Source organism: Coturnix japonica, chromosome 5 (genome assembly GCF_054131305.1).
Source record: "Coturnix japonica strain WE chromosome 5, WE-NBRP24, whole genome shotgun sequence".
In the NCBI taxonomy this organism is placed as follows: domain Eukaryota; kingdom Metazoa; phylum Chordata; class Aves; order Galliformes; family Phasianidae; genus Coturnix; species Coturnix japonica.
In genome coordinates this window covers 48,019,903-48,037,129 of record NC_140667.1, presented here as the reverse complement: position 1 = coordinate 48,037,129, position 17,227 = coordinate 48,019,903, and the positions used below count along the sequence as shown (strand labels likewise).

Below are 17,227 nucleotides of genomic sequence, written 5' to 3'. Positions count from 1 at the left end.
CACTTCCAATACTGCCCTGAGCTGTTCTGGTTAGCAACACCAAGAAGCAGTTCTTCCCGGCAAGCTTATTTGATGACTGTACATCTAGCCTGTTTTCCAGGAATGGAGACTTTAGACAAGAATTCTGGTACCAAGCCCGAACATTAATTCACACACACACAGATTTGTAGAAAAGACAAATTTAAGAAGGTATTTGAAGATCAATAGAAATAAAAGCACATATTTTATTTTTAGGTTTTTCCCCCTACATCAGTGTCAATATCTCTAGTAAAAAGTTCACAGACTTGGATAATATTATTTTAAGAGATAATTCAAATGACAGCAATTCACTGTTGCTCACACCCATGCCACTTTACCTCTCTGCCTGTGAGGATGTGTCTTGCCAGCTTTACTTTTGCAAAATTCCCCTTTCCAATCGTTTTGAGGAGTCTGTAATTTCCAATGTGTGGTTGCTCATCTGCACAGGAAGCTATAGAATTCCTGCAACGAGCTCCTGAGCGCCCAGTTCGAGAGGAAACTTCCTGCCGTCCATCTCCATGGGACGTGTGCTGCAATGAAAACACACACACATAAAAATGAGAAATGAGGAAAAAAGAACATCGATGTTCAGACGGTTCAATACTACTGATAAAATAAAAATGCTTCTCCAAAAGGGTTTTTTCCTTCTTGTGCTGAGATGCCTGTTCCTACAAAACAGTCTGGAGAACCGTGGAAGTAATCTTAATATATAGAAACCTCAAATATTAATAGGTATAATTAATAATAATTAATAGTACTTTTTCATCTCCTGGCAAAGAGCTTGTTTCTAAAAGAGAAGATCCCCCTCATGTCCCTTAGTCCCCAGCTCATGCCTGCAGTCTATACACCATGCCCACCAATTAAAGTATTACTCAGATACACTCAGTAGGCTGCAGATGTGGAGCAAAGGCTCGGCTCCACCGAAGAGAACAGGCTAAATTTACTGCCATCCCAGAACTCCCACATTGTGCTCACTGTCTAGAGACATCCAGAGGAGGTTTAGGGCAAAAAGCAGAAGGTATTCTTAATTCTCCCCTCTCGAAAAGTTATGTTTTTCTGCTCTCTTTGCTCATTCTTCTGGCTGAAGCAATGGCATTCATCAAGAATTTAAAGCATTAGCCTCAATGAAATCTTTGCTATAACCCAAATACAAAGAAGCTCAATCTTCTCTTCAAAGAGCAATAAAAAAACTCAAGCATACAGGTCAACTTAGAGAACAGAACTTCGAGGTTCCTTCAGAACACAACCATAGAATGGTTCAGGTTGGAAGGGACCTTCAAGACCATCCAGTTCCAACCCACACAAGTGAGTATGCAGAGTATGCTGTCATTCTCTCTGTTTCAGCATCTCAGTATCAAATACACCTTTACTTACAATAACATAACTATCAGACATCTGTTACACCAACAGGCAATGAGGACTTGCAGCAATGTGCTCAGGTATCAGTTTAACACGTTGTTTGTGGCCTTTTCTACATAGCACCACCTTTAGAAAAGGGATCTTCAAACACATACCCCATGGGTAAATCTACTCTGCTTCTATTGGAGACATCTATCTTGTCATCCATTGGCAGAATGGAATAAGCTTTGTTTCATATATTTTATACTCCTTTGGGAGCTCGACAATAAGGATTAGGCTCACCATATTATAAATACAGAAAGCAGCACATACAAAAGCCTCCAAGGAAAGAACGTTCAATAAAGCATTTAGAAGTACATTTTCTTCTCAAGCGGTCTAAGCATGCTGTCCTGCTTCTTAAAGGAAAATGACATTTTCTGTATAACTGAAGTACATTTTCTGTAACATCATGGTGTTTATTTCCCAAATAATGCAGTAGCTTTCTCCATCCTTGAAGTCTGTATCACGTACAACAGTAAAAAGTTACCTCTATTTATCCCGCATTCCCTTCTGCTCTTTCCAACACTTGCCATGCTGTTTATTTCAGCCCCAAACGGCCCCATCTAGTTACCCATCCCTCCAGCTCCTCCCTGCATTAGTTGTAGCTCTTCTACTCTTGCTGAAACCCAACAGGGACAGCCGAAAACCTGGCAGACAGCAACACTCAGTCTGAAATCACTGCAGCAAAGGGATGAGGGAACATAACTGAAGAGCTAACAACCACAGTACAAGCACAAATGAAAAATAAAACACCCATGCTTGCAGGGCACTTGGCAAGTTCAGGCACTATTTAATAACCTGCTGTAACCTTGTGACCACATACTCTGGCACCTTACGTTCCTTGGTTTGTTAATCTGAGTGCAACAGCTGTGATCAAACTATTTTTAAAAAGTCATTTGTTTCATTTAAGAAGTACTAGTGATAGGGAGGCCGTATCAGCCCTCAGAGATTTATTGCAATAGGTACTATTAAAAAAGAAAAACAATAATAGCGGTGCATATAATGTTTAGTGTCAAACTGGCTTTGGCTTCTCTTTATGGCCTGGCCATTGTTACCAGATTTCTACTTCCAGTGCAGCACTTAATTACTCTGGTCACATAATCCATTTACTTTAGTAAGATACATACAGCCTCCCTTAGAGGGCTGCTGTAGGAATCATTAAAGACAAGGAAATGTTTCTTGTAGCTCTTTTCAGAGCACTCCAATTTTTCCAACACCTTTGGTGGTGTTCATGCTGACCCACACCACACCAACAGCTGCTGTAGCTGAACTAAACACAGAGATTGCAACAGCCAAAAGTAACCCCAGCTCTATGAATTACTGCTTCCCAGTCCCTTAACACACACAACTTTCACTCCTGGTTCCTCACAAGTGTTAGAAAAAAAAAAAAGCAGCAAGTGCTGATGCTAGATGTTAACACCATCCTAAACTGCCATCCCTTGCAACCAGGGACTGGGATGTCCTGTACAAGCCCATGAGGCTATTTCTTGGATGCATTAGAAGAAGGTTTGCTTCTACTTCCCATACAGCACTCCAGGAATACAGCTGCCCTACTTATGTGGCACTACACTGAGCCGATGTACCTCAGAAAGGGAAGTAAAGCAGAACTAATGAAGTGACAGCATTTCCACATCTGGGCACACGGTACAGGCACACACACACTGCCTGAGCTACCTGACCTACCTGAGGTGCAGTTCAGACATGGGCATCAGGTACAACGTATCCTCAAACCAGAGAACTTGTGTACAGACTATTCATACCTGATTTACTCACATTCTCCCACTCTGTATAAGCAGTATTAGGTAAAAGACAGATACATACATGTTCTATGTAATTCAGTAAAACACTTCAGTTAATAATTTTAAGAGCTTCCTGTGTTGAGGAACAACTTCTTGTGTCCTATCATTTTCTTCATGCTTTCCAGCTTTGCACTTAAAGGGGGAAATTAACAGCTGTGAACTTATTTGGAGGAGTGTTGATAACTTGAACATAATCTCCTTGTATGGAGGTTCGCATTTCCACCCTAACTCTGATGATTTCTTTTCACAAATATGACCTTTTTCAGTTGTGTTTTTGGAATATCAAGCTGTGTGTTCCTAAGCAGTTCAGTTCTCCCCAACTGACTTGCACAGAGCTCGTGTTCAGCTCCATAGAAATCTGTCCATTTACAGGAATACCTAATTTCAACCTTTACTTCATCTCACATCAGTAAATCTATCAGCAACTCCTTCTTCTGTCAAATACAGAATTATACTGAACAGAAGACAAGCTTTCTAAAAACTGCAGAAAACAGGTTTGCAGTTTCAACATGGATTCTTTCTATTTAATTATGGAAATGAAGGAGGAAGAGAACTTGGGAGCACACAGTACTAAAAGGTGCAAAGTCAGGAAGTGATAAAACTGATGCTCCCACTCAAATCATTTTCAAGAACCCACAGTAAGTAGATGGGAAGAAAAGCAAAATGGTGTAGGCAAAAAGAACAAACATAGATGGTCCAGGAACAGTTCACGTCAGGCATTGGATTGTAAAGCATTTGACTAAGCTGATTCCCAAGGCAGCTTCCTCAGCAGCTACTCTGATACAGCAAAAAGCATCACTGCAGTCTACCAGTCCCTATCTCCCCCTGAAGAAATAATGGTGCGGGGAAGCCTGCTGTCCTGCAAGTGGAGACCTGAAGGAAGGGGACGTTTATTACCTTAGCTGTTATCATGATTGCATGAAATGCTATGCAGAGATGTTACAGAGCTTCTTGGAGAGCTGTCAGACTCTGTCAAGAACTGTGACAGTCTCAGCAGATTCAGAGTTTGTAATTATAGCTACAAGTTACATTTAAAACCTAATCTTTGCATCGTTAATAACCTAAACATTCCGGCACACAATAAACATTTGAGACACTAAGAGTAAATCTCTTCATCTTGGTCACACAATATATTAACACGGGGGAATTTGTCACCCTCCACATCTTTCACAGCAGTAACTTACAGGAAAACATATCAGGACTTACATCACAGGCTTTCAAAACACCCTAATAGTTTAAGTTATATATCTGAAGCCTAACTCCCCTGCAACTTTTCCTACCGATATGTTGTACTTCACTTCACATTTATCATTAATACATATTGAAACGCACAGACTGCTGAGTACTACTCAGTGTAAGAGAAAAGAGGTTGGCCCTAAAAATATTCACAGAGGGAGTGTCTTATTGTGCAGATATACCCATGAAAAAGCAGAGTAAGGTATCCTGTGACTGCTTACAAAGGAATTCTGCCGGCAAGTCAAAACAAAGACCTCAGTTTCTAGTAACGACTAAGAGGTTTCGTGGCAAACACTTGGCCGCAATTATCTACATATAAATCAGTCCTCAATCTTCAAATCATTGATTATTATAAAATATCACATTATTTTCCCGTATTATATAATAGCAGCGAAGTATTTAATTCCCTTGCACCACTGGCCAGCACACAAAGCAGGACATGGAGTGGAATGGACTTTGTCAGGCCCCCCGTGCTGTGTGTATGTAAGCATAACTCATCACATATCTTTAAAAGGCAGTTTTTAAATTAGCTTGCAACATAATCAATCTTAAGGAACAACGGCCATGGCTTCCATCTCATGAAATTTTAAATGCTGTCTTACAAAGGCAAAAGCTTTCCAATGTGGCACTACAGTTAGCAACCCATGACAGCAGATTTATTCACTGAGCCATAGCCATTGCAGCTGCTGGGATGGAGTGGAACAACTGAGAGGGTCAGGACTCAGCGAGAAATAAAGAGACCTTCTGTAAATACGGAGTAGCTGGTAAAGGAGTGGAAATGCTAATTTGGATGCTTCTACTGTCAAAAGGTGGAGGACTCACCACACAGTTCTCGGCCTGCTGTGGTACTCATTTATTTATCTGGTATGACACTTGGGGTAAATGAATGGCCAGTTCAATTAGGTCACATCTGACAAACAACAGGTTTAAAGAGAACCTTAAGGGTAAACACAATCTTTGTCTACCTCTTGACACATATTGTCACTTCTTCCTACGTGTGTGAGTGAACAGGAAGAAAGGAGGGCAAAAAACAGCAGAGAGAGAGACCAAGGCGGCTGCAAACAGCCCAGCACAGCAACCACCTCCCAGCATGGGGAGCACGCAGGCAGGTGGCACAGATGCACGAGGGAACCCCCCAACACTTCACAAATATCGCTAATGAGGGGCTCACACTCAGTTATCAGACAGTAGCAGATTTTGGCCATAGCCAGCCTGTGCTAAAGGAATGTGACAGAGCTGGACACCACCACCCTAGAGAGGAGGGTGGGACAGAGCTGGCAGCCCACACTCCAGCCTTTGGCAAGGGACAGAGGCTGCCCTTCAGACACGCAGGTTCCAGCCTAGAGTCCTTCACCTCTCACCAGTACAGTCTGTGTTGATGCATTTGATACTGTTTGGGTCATACTCCATACAATGTATGAAAGAGAGAATTTGTAATTCCATGATTAGCGCTGAACAACAGCGGTGAAGAAATCCTGCTTATACAATCAAAACGATAAGTCTGGGGCCGGTCAGAAAAGCTTTTTAAAAGCTCTTTTGTTGCTTCACATTATCAAGATCTGACATTTACCATATCTTTCAAGCCAAAGTTTCTTTACTGCTGATTAAAACGGATATATTTATTGACATCAGCCTGGGGAACAGAAGCTGAAGAGCCAACCATATTCTAACCTTCATCAACAATACTGCCAACTAAGTCGTTTCCAGAATCATCATTGTCAGTAATTACACGCTAAACAAAAAAAAACCCTCGCAGTCTGTTTTCAAAGACCACACTGAGCTTGCAGATAGAGGATTGTGTTGAGGCTTTAACCCTGCAGGAACGAGTTTTATTTGAAAGTTAATTTCTGTTTATACGTACACGTACACACAGAGCTCAATGAGCTGCTGCTTTACAGGCCAAGAATTCTTACTAACCTGAGGGTTTCACTGGGGAGGCTGCATTATCACAGGTGTACTCAGCACCTTTCAGGCCTATGCCTTAATAACAGCAGGCTTTTACTTCCCATACACACTCCATGATTTTCAGAGGTTGATCTTCACATTAAGCAGAGCCAACCTCAATATGACACAAGCCAAAACCAAAGCCACCTCCATTTCTGATCTGGCTGCCATCAACAAGGCAGCAATACTTGGCGGAGGAGGAAGTTGCAGACGCATGCTATTTAAATATCACATGAAATGGAGATTAGAGAGACAAATGCCTCCACTCTCAGAATTCCTTAGGCTTTAAGTCACCTGTGATGTGTGGTCACTGGGGATCGTCTGCTCACATCAACAGAACGTTCCTCAACTAGAATTAAAACACGGCATCTGGCAGGTGAGTGAATTGGTAAGAAATCATAAGAGGAAACCTACCAAGTTCTGGATGTTAAAAACCAGAGCTGCTCTTTCTTTCAGTTTTCTTTCAGTAATTTCCATAGCCGTGTTCCGTTCTACAGACTGCTTCATCTAATAAGCCACACTGAGATGTACTAATAAATAAAACACAGGCACAGCAAGTCTCATTTTCTAACTAATTCTGCCATAAGGTCCCATGTTCTGTTTTTCTGAGCTACTAAAATGAGGTAGAAGACAAATAAAACGTGAGCTTGCAGAACAAGAACAATCTGAATGGTGCACCACTGCAGCCACTTGTTAAAAAGAAAAAGCAACCTTATTTCTTCTTAGCCTTTAGGCTGGCTTAAATCAAACAGAACCCAAATCCTAAGATGTGTTTCTAGCCTTTCCCATCTGAACTGGATGGCTCCCTTTGCTCCTTTGTCAGTATTCGCAGCCACACAGAATGGGAATAAACCCACTGTTTTAAAGGATTCATTTCAGTCAGATCACAGAGCCGACCAGACTTGTTGTACAGCTCCGTAATTATCAGCGCCAACACAAACCATGGGTAGGAAGAGGCAGCCAAGGCCGATTCCTGCAGCAGCATTACACCAGTGGAACTGACAGCGATGAGATGATACAGCACAGGTTGTTTAGCAGGGCTGAAGCATCAACTGTCCCCTTTTGACTGCAATACTACACAGCCTAATTGGGTATTATTATCTTTTTGAGTACAACCACCACGGTATCAGGCTATCAGGTATTCCAGGCACTAAGAAATGGACAGAAACCATGCTGTAAATAACAAAAATAAAGCAGAAACAGAATAAAAACACAACCCAGATGAACTGATAAAACATACTTCATTGGCAGGTACTCTTCACCTGATTTAACTCAAAACAGAACTTTTATACTGGTGAAAAATAGGGAGAGAACGTAGCTATCCCTGTAGATAACAATCCACAACTGTGGGCCATGGGCATGCTGCACTCCTCATCCCCTCCTTAAAACAACACACCACGGAGGAAAGCATTCTGATTATGGATCTATTCGTCATAGGAGAAGTCTGATAAATAATATATATAGAATAATGCCAGCCTGTCTATTGTCTGCAAATGCTTTAATGCATTTCATAGCTAACTGGTAATAATAAATCAAGAGGTAGCACTAAGCTCCAAAGCATCTTCAAGTTTTGAATCTATTCTCAACTTTCACCAACTCTTTTTTAAATGAAAAATTCAATGGGCCACTTTTGCTGCACAGAATCCTTTTGTATAGGCTCGTCCAAGCACAGTTGCCATCACACTGGCATTCTTCAATAGCAAATTTTTCACATTAGGCACAGTCATGGAGATAAGAGTATATTTTAGTCTCGCTTTTACTCAAATTACTTACATTTGGAATTCAGAACGGTCTGCAGCGCTGACATTACCATCTCTCCCCCTCAGAAACACAGCCGTGTAACTAACACAGAGCTTCAAATTAAATTCGCTAGTCTAAAACTTTGCAATTTCATGCTCTTAAAAAAAAATTAAGCCAACCTTCCATACCACCTGCATTTCCTTCTTTCTATCTACAGTTCCCTCCTTCACATCTTGCCATTCCCTGGGGATTTTTATGAGTATTTGTCCTATTCTCCATGATCTCTCTCCTCCTGCTCTAATTTCTTTGTCCCTGGTTGTCCTCCATCCTGCCATATGCACAACCCTCTGTGTCTTCTCTATTCCATCCTTTTTCACTGTTTCCACTCTCTTTGCCCCTCCGCGCATCTCCCCTCATCACTAATAAAACATGTTTGCTCATCCATCTGTCCCTAAAGGTCCTTATTCTGTACTGACCTTTACTCCCAGATTTGGATGAAGGTTTCTGCTGCTTCTCTTACACTCAGGACACAGTTCTGCAGATGGCAGAAGGGGAGTCAATTCTGAGATCCCCTCCTTCACTCGTGCCCCCTAAGCAGCTAGCAGTCACTGCCACCACCAGCGAGGAGCCGTTCCACCTTTGTGGTGAGCAGCAGGCTCGTTTGCAGGCAAGCAGCCAGCTCCCAACTGCCCAAGTGTGAAGTTCCTATGATCACAGATCATCTGGAATGCCTTTCCTCTCAACACCAGGTGACTCCTGGCCAAATTCTTTAATCTCAGAGGCGGTTACAGCTTGATGGCTGCCAGTGGCTTTGAGGGGAAAGTCACTGTGACAACATTTCCACTTGAGCAGTACACACAAAGCACCTGGGTAAGAAGTGGTATCCACCGCCTTCAAAGAAAAACATCAAGTGCTGACAATTAAACCTTGTCTATTTCACAGGAACTGCCAAGTGCTGAACGTGGTTAACTGCAAGTATAGACAACGATAATTTACGTGCACCATCATTCTGGAGGCTAACTCCATGTTCAAAACTGCAAGTATAGGCAAGGATCAAGGATGATCGGCTCACTTAAACCACATTCAACACCAGCCAAGGCATTCTCAGCAGTGGTAATCTTCCAAACAGCATTCAGAGGGTCCACGCCATGCCCCAAAGGCTGGCTGAACACATTGGCACTTCTTAAGCCATCTGAACTTCAAAGAGTCCCATGAATCTGAACTAACTTCTCTTCAGTGGAAGAAAATCGAGGGTTCCATTCACCTGTGAAAACAGCATTCAGCTTCAGGCTGGAAGAACTATTAGTTGACACATCAAAAATGCTACATTTTGCATTTAAAAATAAAACAGTGCATTTTGTATCCATTTCCAGCCCAATGGGTAACTCACCCAGACTAAACCTGGACTGACATGTTAAAAAGGCAAAACAAAAAGGCATTTTGGTGAAGCTGTAGACCACCAGCAGTCAGAACATCAGAGATGGCTTCTCTACTGCAGCACTGTACTGTGGGATGAGTGCAATGGATCTGGAGATTACTCAGGTTGATTGCTTCCTGCCAGCATCACTACCTACAGGTGTTTCTGTGGTCACCAGCCAAAGCATGGCAGCTGAAAGATACACCTTAATCAAAACCTAAGGCGATCCATCTGCAAGCCAGACAACCCCTGTATGTTAAATTATGGAGATTACTGAAGAGAAGTGTCAGACCAACATTCTGAAGTGAGAACAAGGTGCCTTAAGTGGAAGATATGTAAAGCCCAACTTCAAGTGCTAAAACACTCAGCTTGTGAATAATGCATTTCATCAAGCACATGCTAAGTCTTCCCACTATTAAGCTATCCATAGCCGGGTTGGAGTTAACCACACTGGAGGACCTTATCTAAGCAGCACCTAAAAGGATTTACTGGAAGGCCTTCATGCATACACTGGATCTCAAAAGCCTCAGTCAGGTTTACCTATAGACAAAACAATTATCTGAATAAACTTTGTCTTTTTGTCTTTTCTGCATCACCTCTCCCCACGGCATAGGAAGAGCCACATAGCACTTTAATTATTTTCTTCCACGAGGCAGGAAGCGCAGTGAGATTTTACAACCAAATCTGCTTGGTTGGCTTTTTGTTTCAGCGCAGCCCTTAGCCTGCAGGTTGCATCTGGTGCTAAAACAAATAAAGATCACACAAGTTAGAAGTGCCTATTATGTCAATAAAACCCAAATCCCTCGTAATGCAGTAATTGTTCCACGCAGCGTGTTTTCCAGTGCTTTGTCTGGTCTTGTTTGAAACAATGGGGCAACCATCACCTTCCTTGGACTATTTATGGGCTGAACAATCCAACAGTTTTTCCTGATCCGTAACCAAAGTTTCCACCTTTTATGTCGGACACATACACAAGCCCTCACAAAAACCCTCCTCTGTCAAGTGAAGCATCTCATCTCTATAGAGCCCCTGAGAGCCTTTACAGAAAGCTCAATACCAAGTTCACCCATCGACTCATTTCAGTCTACAGTGACTGACAACTCCCATCTGCACAGCCTCTGCGTTTTCCCCCAGCAATAAAAAATGCTCAGCCAGGATTACCCCGGGATCAAGTAAGTTTTCACACACAGAAGAAACACAGCTCTTATTTGCAGAAAGGGAGGCTCCCATCCAGCTTCATTTTTGGCTGCCTGCTCATGCGGTACCACTTCTGTATTTTTTTCCCCCCCCTTTAGCCTGTGTAATCGTTAATACGGTGGCTCAACTCGATCATGTCAATAATACCTAAGGAAAAAAATAATTACAAAGGAACAGGCTCTCTGGATCGGGACTGCAATAAAACGGACCGTTTAATGCCATCGGCACAGGTGACAGAGCCCAAGAGCGCCGTGCAGAGCCCCGCACACCCAGCAGGGCCGAGGCCCATTATGTAGGTCACCTCGCCCACCCCTCCCGACGCCCAGTGTTTGCCATCTGCTCGCTCCGGGCTGGGATTCCTCCTCCCCGCCGCGTTAAGGACCCGAGCAACCCTCGATACGGCAGCACAGCCGAGCAGGCCGCTGTGTCCGCCGGGAGGCACCGAGCGCTCAGCGGGCTGGAAAGGAGAACGAGGATAAGGCAGCCCGGTTAGGAGGCGGCAGAGCTCAGGGCGCCGTCCCCCCGCCCTCGGTACTCACGTTCTCGGTGTCGCGCTCGTTCACCGTGGGCAATGGAGTCCGAGTGGACATTTTCCCTCTCTCGGGCACCAGCGCTGCCCGCTGCTCGCACACGCACTGTCACACCACCCCCGGGCCGGGCCGGGCCGCGCTTCTGCTGGGAGGCGTCGGTCGCAGGGAGCCACCATGAAGGACGAGGGGCCGGGGGGCGGCGTCGCTCCGTGTCCCCCCGCCTCCGCGGCCGCGTTAGATCCCCCCGAGGGAGCGGGGCGGCCTCTCGCCCTCCGCCCGCCGCGGGCTCATCCTACGCTCAGCCGGACCGGGCGGGGGGCTCAGCGGCGGCGCCTCATCGGGCGGGGACGGCGGGGGAAGGGGACGGCGGAGCGGCTGCCCGGGAAGGGAAGGGAAGCGGCTCGGCCCGTCTCGCCGGCCCCAAGGCTGCCGAGCGTGGGCCGCCCACCGGGAGGGGGGGAGAGAGCTCCCCGCTCCTTGCCCCCGCTTCACCGGGCCAACGCCGCTCCTCGCATCCCGGAAAGGCCGACACCCCTCGGGCCAACGACGGGCTGGGATCGGTGTCTGCCCGCCCGTCCGCCCGCTTCTCCTCGCCGTCCTCCCTCCCGCACTCGCTGCCAGCCGCCCCCCGCCCCTCCGCCGCTCCCTGACGAGCCAAGATGGCCGCCCGGCTTCCTCCGCGCCGAGCCCAGCTCCGACATGAACCGGAAGGGCCCACCCCGCACCCGGCCGCGGCAGGAGCCCGGCGGCGTGTTGCTAAGGGCAGGGACGGGACGGGAGGGAGGGGAGGAGCCGGGCTGTGTGCGGATATGGGCGGGCTCCTCCTCCGTGCGGTGCCCAGCCGGGAGCTGGGGGGGGGGGTTGGGGTGGTCGGGAGGGCAGGGGCGGGTGGGAGCGGTGTGAAATGAGGCCTCGTCCACAGAGGGAGTGTGGGATGTGGGGTCGGCCCTGCCGCCCGTTTGTAGGGCTGCTCGCTGTGTGTGTGTGTGTTGAGGCGGTTTGGGCCTTGAGTGTCTTCTGCCCTGCTGCTGTGTGTCCCTGGATCCAGAGAGCACAGTGTGATGAGGGCAGCTCACATGTGGTTAAAGGCCGAGGCTGCTGGCTCTGACCTATAGCACACAGGCTCAGGGGTGCTGCAGCTGTAAAGGTTCGTTTGATGGCGAGAGGAAGCCTCTGCTCTCAATGTGAAGCCTCTGCTCTCATAATGTACTTCGTCTGCACAGAAATCCCTGAGACACCAGCAAGGAGAGGCAGACCCTGAACACTACCCAATAAAAGAGTTGCTTGTCTTGTTACTTTACCATCAAGACTACCAAACTCCACACACCTGAACAGTGGAAGGAGAAACTCAGTAGATTTGCATGGACTCATGTCCTCCTTGCTCTCGAGCCAAGCTGACACCTTCCTTTATGTCAGTGACAGGAATTTGGGGTAATTTGAATACTTAACCCTTGTGTTTGTGTTTCATAGAATCATTAAGGATGGAAAAGACTGCTAAGATCATCTAATCCAATAATCGACACAGCATATATATAGGTGGAACTCTGATGTGCACATATGCTCAGCTTACGTGAGAGCTGCTCTCCCTCCTGCTGTAGCAGGCAGGACCCTTTGTGCTGGGAATGGAGAGGGAGTTGTGTCTATCTGATGTGCCAAGGTCAGTCACAGCACTTCTTGATCACATTCTTGCTTTATTCTGTTTCTCATGTTCAGACAGGTGAGGGGTATAAACTTCCTTAGAAATTCAGCCATACTTTAAAATAAATGAATAAATAAATAAAGATTGCATGGGTTTCTTATTTCTTTGGTGCCCATAAATACTCTGTGCAATATCAGGTACTGCTTAAGCTGCATTCACAGAGGGGTTCTGAAAACACAGGAATCTGATAATCCAGTTGTGTTTTCCTGCTCCTTGTGCCATCACATAGTGACAGCACTTTCCTAGGTGGAACTCTGATGACAACACTTGTAATGTTATCCAGGATAAGCTGCAACTTGTGCACTGAGCTGCACAGCCGCTATGGTGCTAACAGTTGTTTTTGTCAGTGGAGCTGGAGAATATGACTCAAAGACACACAGGAAGCAGCTTAGTTAAGGTGCCGTTTTGATGTCACTTTTCTGGCTCTCGCCACACGCAGAAAACAAAAGAAAACAATCTGGTTCAAAACAACATCATTATGATGAAGCATTTCAGGTTTTTTCTCTTCTGAGGAAAGTCGCAGTGATCGCTAAGACTCTGAGCAGTACATTGTACGTGCATTGTGAATCTTCACTTTAACATTGTGATCAGAGCAAAAATGATGGAATTGATTTAAAACGCTGGACAAAATGCAAGGATTCATTTTAAATTATTCAGATGCGTGAGGTTTCAGTCTTAATTCTGCAAAAGGGATTACGTGTGCAGAATTGACTTAGGTAATTAGATTCCCCTCACCTCACTTTAGAGACTGGGGACTGGAAGACATCAGCTGGTAGAGGAGAGTAGGGGATCAGCTAATGGAATTGTTAGAGCCACCTCGTCCTGCACTGCAGCTATGACAGAATACACCACCTGGGAGTCTGCTGAAATATGAAATCATTTTGACTTACACAAAAATACAACTTTAGGCTGATAATTATTAACCCTGATGCCACTCTTGTTCCTTCAAGCCTTTACAAAATGTGTTCTAAAATCCAGAGTAACGTACCCAGTATTATTCCTTCTTATTCCAACATCTTGTTGTTGTTAGGTGATCATTACGGCCCTTTTCAACCCGTGCCATTCTGTGACTCTATGGCTCTATGAAATTCTAAAACAGCTCCATGCAGTGGGTGGTTTTTAGGACCATTTCATCATCAGGGTTACCTCTGAAACTGAGATCATTATTTGTATTTGGTTTTCAAATGTTAAATTCCATAGAATAACACAAAAACAGTGTTTTATAATAGGAAGGAGAAATGTGTGATTTCGATAATGGTGTTGACAAAGCTATTGATAGAAAAGTACTGATTACTGTCTATGAGCCAGAATCAATAGTCCCTGCTCATATAATGAGGCCCAAGTGCAACCCACTGCAAGGCCAGGCTGACACATGGTTTTGACAGCAGAGAAAACAATGGAAAAGCAAAAGATCTTCCTTCTCAATGTCGCATCTGTGCTGTCATTCCATCCTGGAATGAGATCCAAAAGGTGGGATGAGATTTACTGTGCTAACTTCCTCTTTTCATCCATGCAGTTTTCACTTCCAATCTTGCATTTCCCTTCGGGGTCTCTGGGGACAGCAGGATGACCGTGGCAGTGCAACTGCTCGTCATTTCTCAGGCATCAGAGAGCTCAGGCACTGGGCTGTGAATATGAGAAAGCAGGAGTGAGCAGTAGAGGCTTCTGGATTGCAAGCTTCATGTAATTCCTTACCTGTCAGGCCAGACAAGCTGTGCATGGCGGAACCATATAGCATGACGTGTGAGACATGAACCTTCATGATGGAATCTCTGTCCGGAGCGTGAACTGCACTATTTCCACTGCTGTTTCCAGCTTCACGGCTCATGGGGTCTGGGGCAGAATCACATTGCTCTGAGGAGATGGGTGAGAGTGTTGTTCTGATGTTGGCAGCGGGTTAGTGTTGTGAAAAGTGAAACAAAAATACCTCCTTAACTTTCCATAAACCTGATGCCTTGCAGGCTATGAAGGAAACACCAGGAGAAGCAGTCGGTTGGCAGCCGTGCTCTGAACTTGACCCTATGTTTGAAGCTAACCTAGGTGTTTTATGACAACCTCTTCTATTCCTGCTAGTGCATGACCCCAGCAGGGCTGCATCTTAAACACAAAATCGGATGCCTTGCCATCTGAGTCAGGCACGTTACTGTTCCTCCTACACTGTTTCCTGTGTGGTTAATACTGAATCAAAGGCACCATTCACAGCGATGGGGAAAGAATAGATGACTCCAGCACACGTAATATTTTCAAGCTCAAATTAATAATTGGTGTGCCTGAGTGTCAGTGGGAAGCAATTCTTTGGTAGTGGAGAGATAAATCCAGCCTTTTTGGGCACAGGTTATCTAAAAAAGAACAAGCCCACGCTTGTTCAAAAAGGAACATCTAAAACTGTTGGCAGGCTAATGTGGAAAATACACAGCTCAGCTGAAGGTCCCAGGGCCCTCAGTAGACCCCAAGGGCTGGGTTTAACCAGAGAGATTTCAATTCTGGAGGCTGTCACTAAAATGAATCCCATTCTCTAAGTGTTAGCATGCACATTTTCCCTCATTCGTTGTCACCTTATCAGTCTCTTTCTGCCATGGATGCCAGGCACGAACATGGTATTCCAGCTGTAATAATGCACAACCCAAATACAGACGTGATGTAACTTATTTTGCTGGTGCCACAGTCAAAGAACCTCTGTAGCCCTTTCAGATACAGTAACTGAACTCTGCTACCTTGAACATTCACACAGTCTGGGGTGGGAAAAGGCTGGAGGGAGAATAACTCAAGGAAACAAACCAAACAGCCATGGGTTGAGCAAAAGAAAGGGTGTAAGGGCTGAGGTGTCAAAACAGGGCCAGGGGCTGCTGAGCAGACAAAGGGTCCCGACACCCTTCCAGGACACTGCGGTGCTACAAGGGCAAGCAGTTTGATGCTTGATGAATGTCACCATGGTTTCCATAGCTCTGCTTTCTCAATCAACATGTTCTGCTGCAACAAGTTGAGGGCCTTAAAGGAGTCGTGGTGTTTTTCATCAGCTTTGTTATCTTTATCACTCAATCTTGCACGCTCCTGTAAATGAGTCCAACAAATCTGTTGGAAAGGGTCTCTTCCCATAAAATCCACTTGATTGGCATTAATTGCATTTCCCTCCCTTAATTCTTTGTTAATCGAGATCTATATGAGTCATTTCATTATACTGCTGGGACTCGTGTCAGAGACAAGCCTGTAGTTATATCTTTCTTGCCTCCTTTTCTATAAGCTTTCACATTTGCTTTCCTTTAGAGCTTCCCCAGAGCCCAGAAAGTCACGAGTGCCTGCACACATCTCCTGCCTTGCCTTGATGTGTGAGGGAACACATCCTTGATAATTACCTGACAAAGCCAAGCACGGGTTAGATTCTACTGGAGCAAAGGGTTTTGAACAAAGAATTCATGTTACAGTTACAAACAACCTTTGCGGATACACGGGAAGATTTACTTTGCCTGCTCATCTTTGAGTTTCTATATTATAATATAGAGCTATAACTACGAAGGGTCTTTAAAAAGAAGAGAAAAGGATTTCTTGCAGGTGAGGTACAGGCTGCACAGGACAGACAGGTTTGGTGTACTGTCCCCAGATGGGGCTTCACAGCACTCTTACTCTTCCAGCACTAAACAACCTTTTGCTTCTCATTCTCCTCTAATGCTGACAGTGACCCAGGAAATGAAGAAACATCCCCACTGTTACAGTAGATGTGTAGTAACATCATCACCCTTTTATTTTTTTCCCCTTTAGTTTCAGAACATCAAGAAGATGACAAATACAGGACGTATTTGGGCTTGTTTCATAGGAAAAGATGAGCTGCTGATTGGAGAATGGCTGATAAGAGGTCAACAGCTTCAAATTGAATTGGAAAAACATCAAATTAATGCTGTTGCCACAATCCTGATTAGAATTCCCAGCACACAAGAACATAAAAACACTTTTGGAGAGAGAGAGGATGTTTTATCACCCGAGCACAGCACTGTTCTCAAGACGCATAGAAGAAAAGAGCAAAATGAATTGGAAGGAATGTTTCACTGTTACTGAAATAAAAAGCAGCAATTGAAAATTAGGGCTGTCCCTCAAACAAACACAAATAACAACCAGAAGCCCTGTATTCTCTCACAAGTGTGTTAATCTGTAGGGGTGTCAGAAGGTGCTGGGGAGGGCTGGATGCCCCCCGCTGTGCTGCAGTGAGCACACCTGAGCATGTGCTCCCAGCCCCAGGTCTAGAGCAATGGGATGT

General features: G+C 45.1%; 1 protein-coding gene across 27 annotated transcripts in view; it reads right to left on the bottom strand.

Annotated features, from left to right (window-relative positions):
• Positions 1–11,429, bottom strand: part of MARK3 (microtubule affinity regulating kinase 3) — a 55,968-nt gene extending 44,539 nt beyond the window's left edge. For 26 of the 27 annotated variants that reach the window (XM_085549496.1, XM_085549500.1, XM_085549497.1 and 23 more), the window contains exons 1-2: positions 11,289–11,429; positions 357–548 (exon numbers count right to left, since the gene is read on the bottom strand). In XM_085549496.1, the coding sequence (XP_085405622.1) occupies positions 357–548; positions 11,289–11,339 (243 nt within the window). In that variant the 5' untranslated portion in view covers positions 11,340–11,429. Of the gene's footprint in view, positions 1–356; positions 549–11,288 lie in introns of those variants that run through there. The other variant, XM_085549521.1, reaches the window with a different exon arrangement.
• Between the last annotated feature and the right edge of the window lie 5,798 nt (positions 11,430–17,227).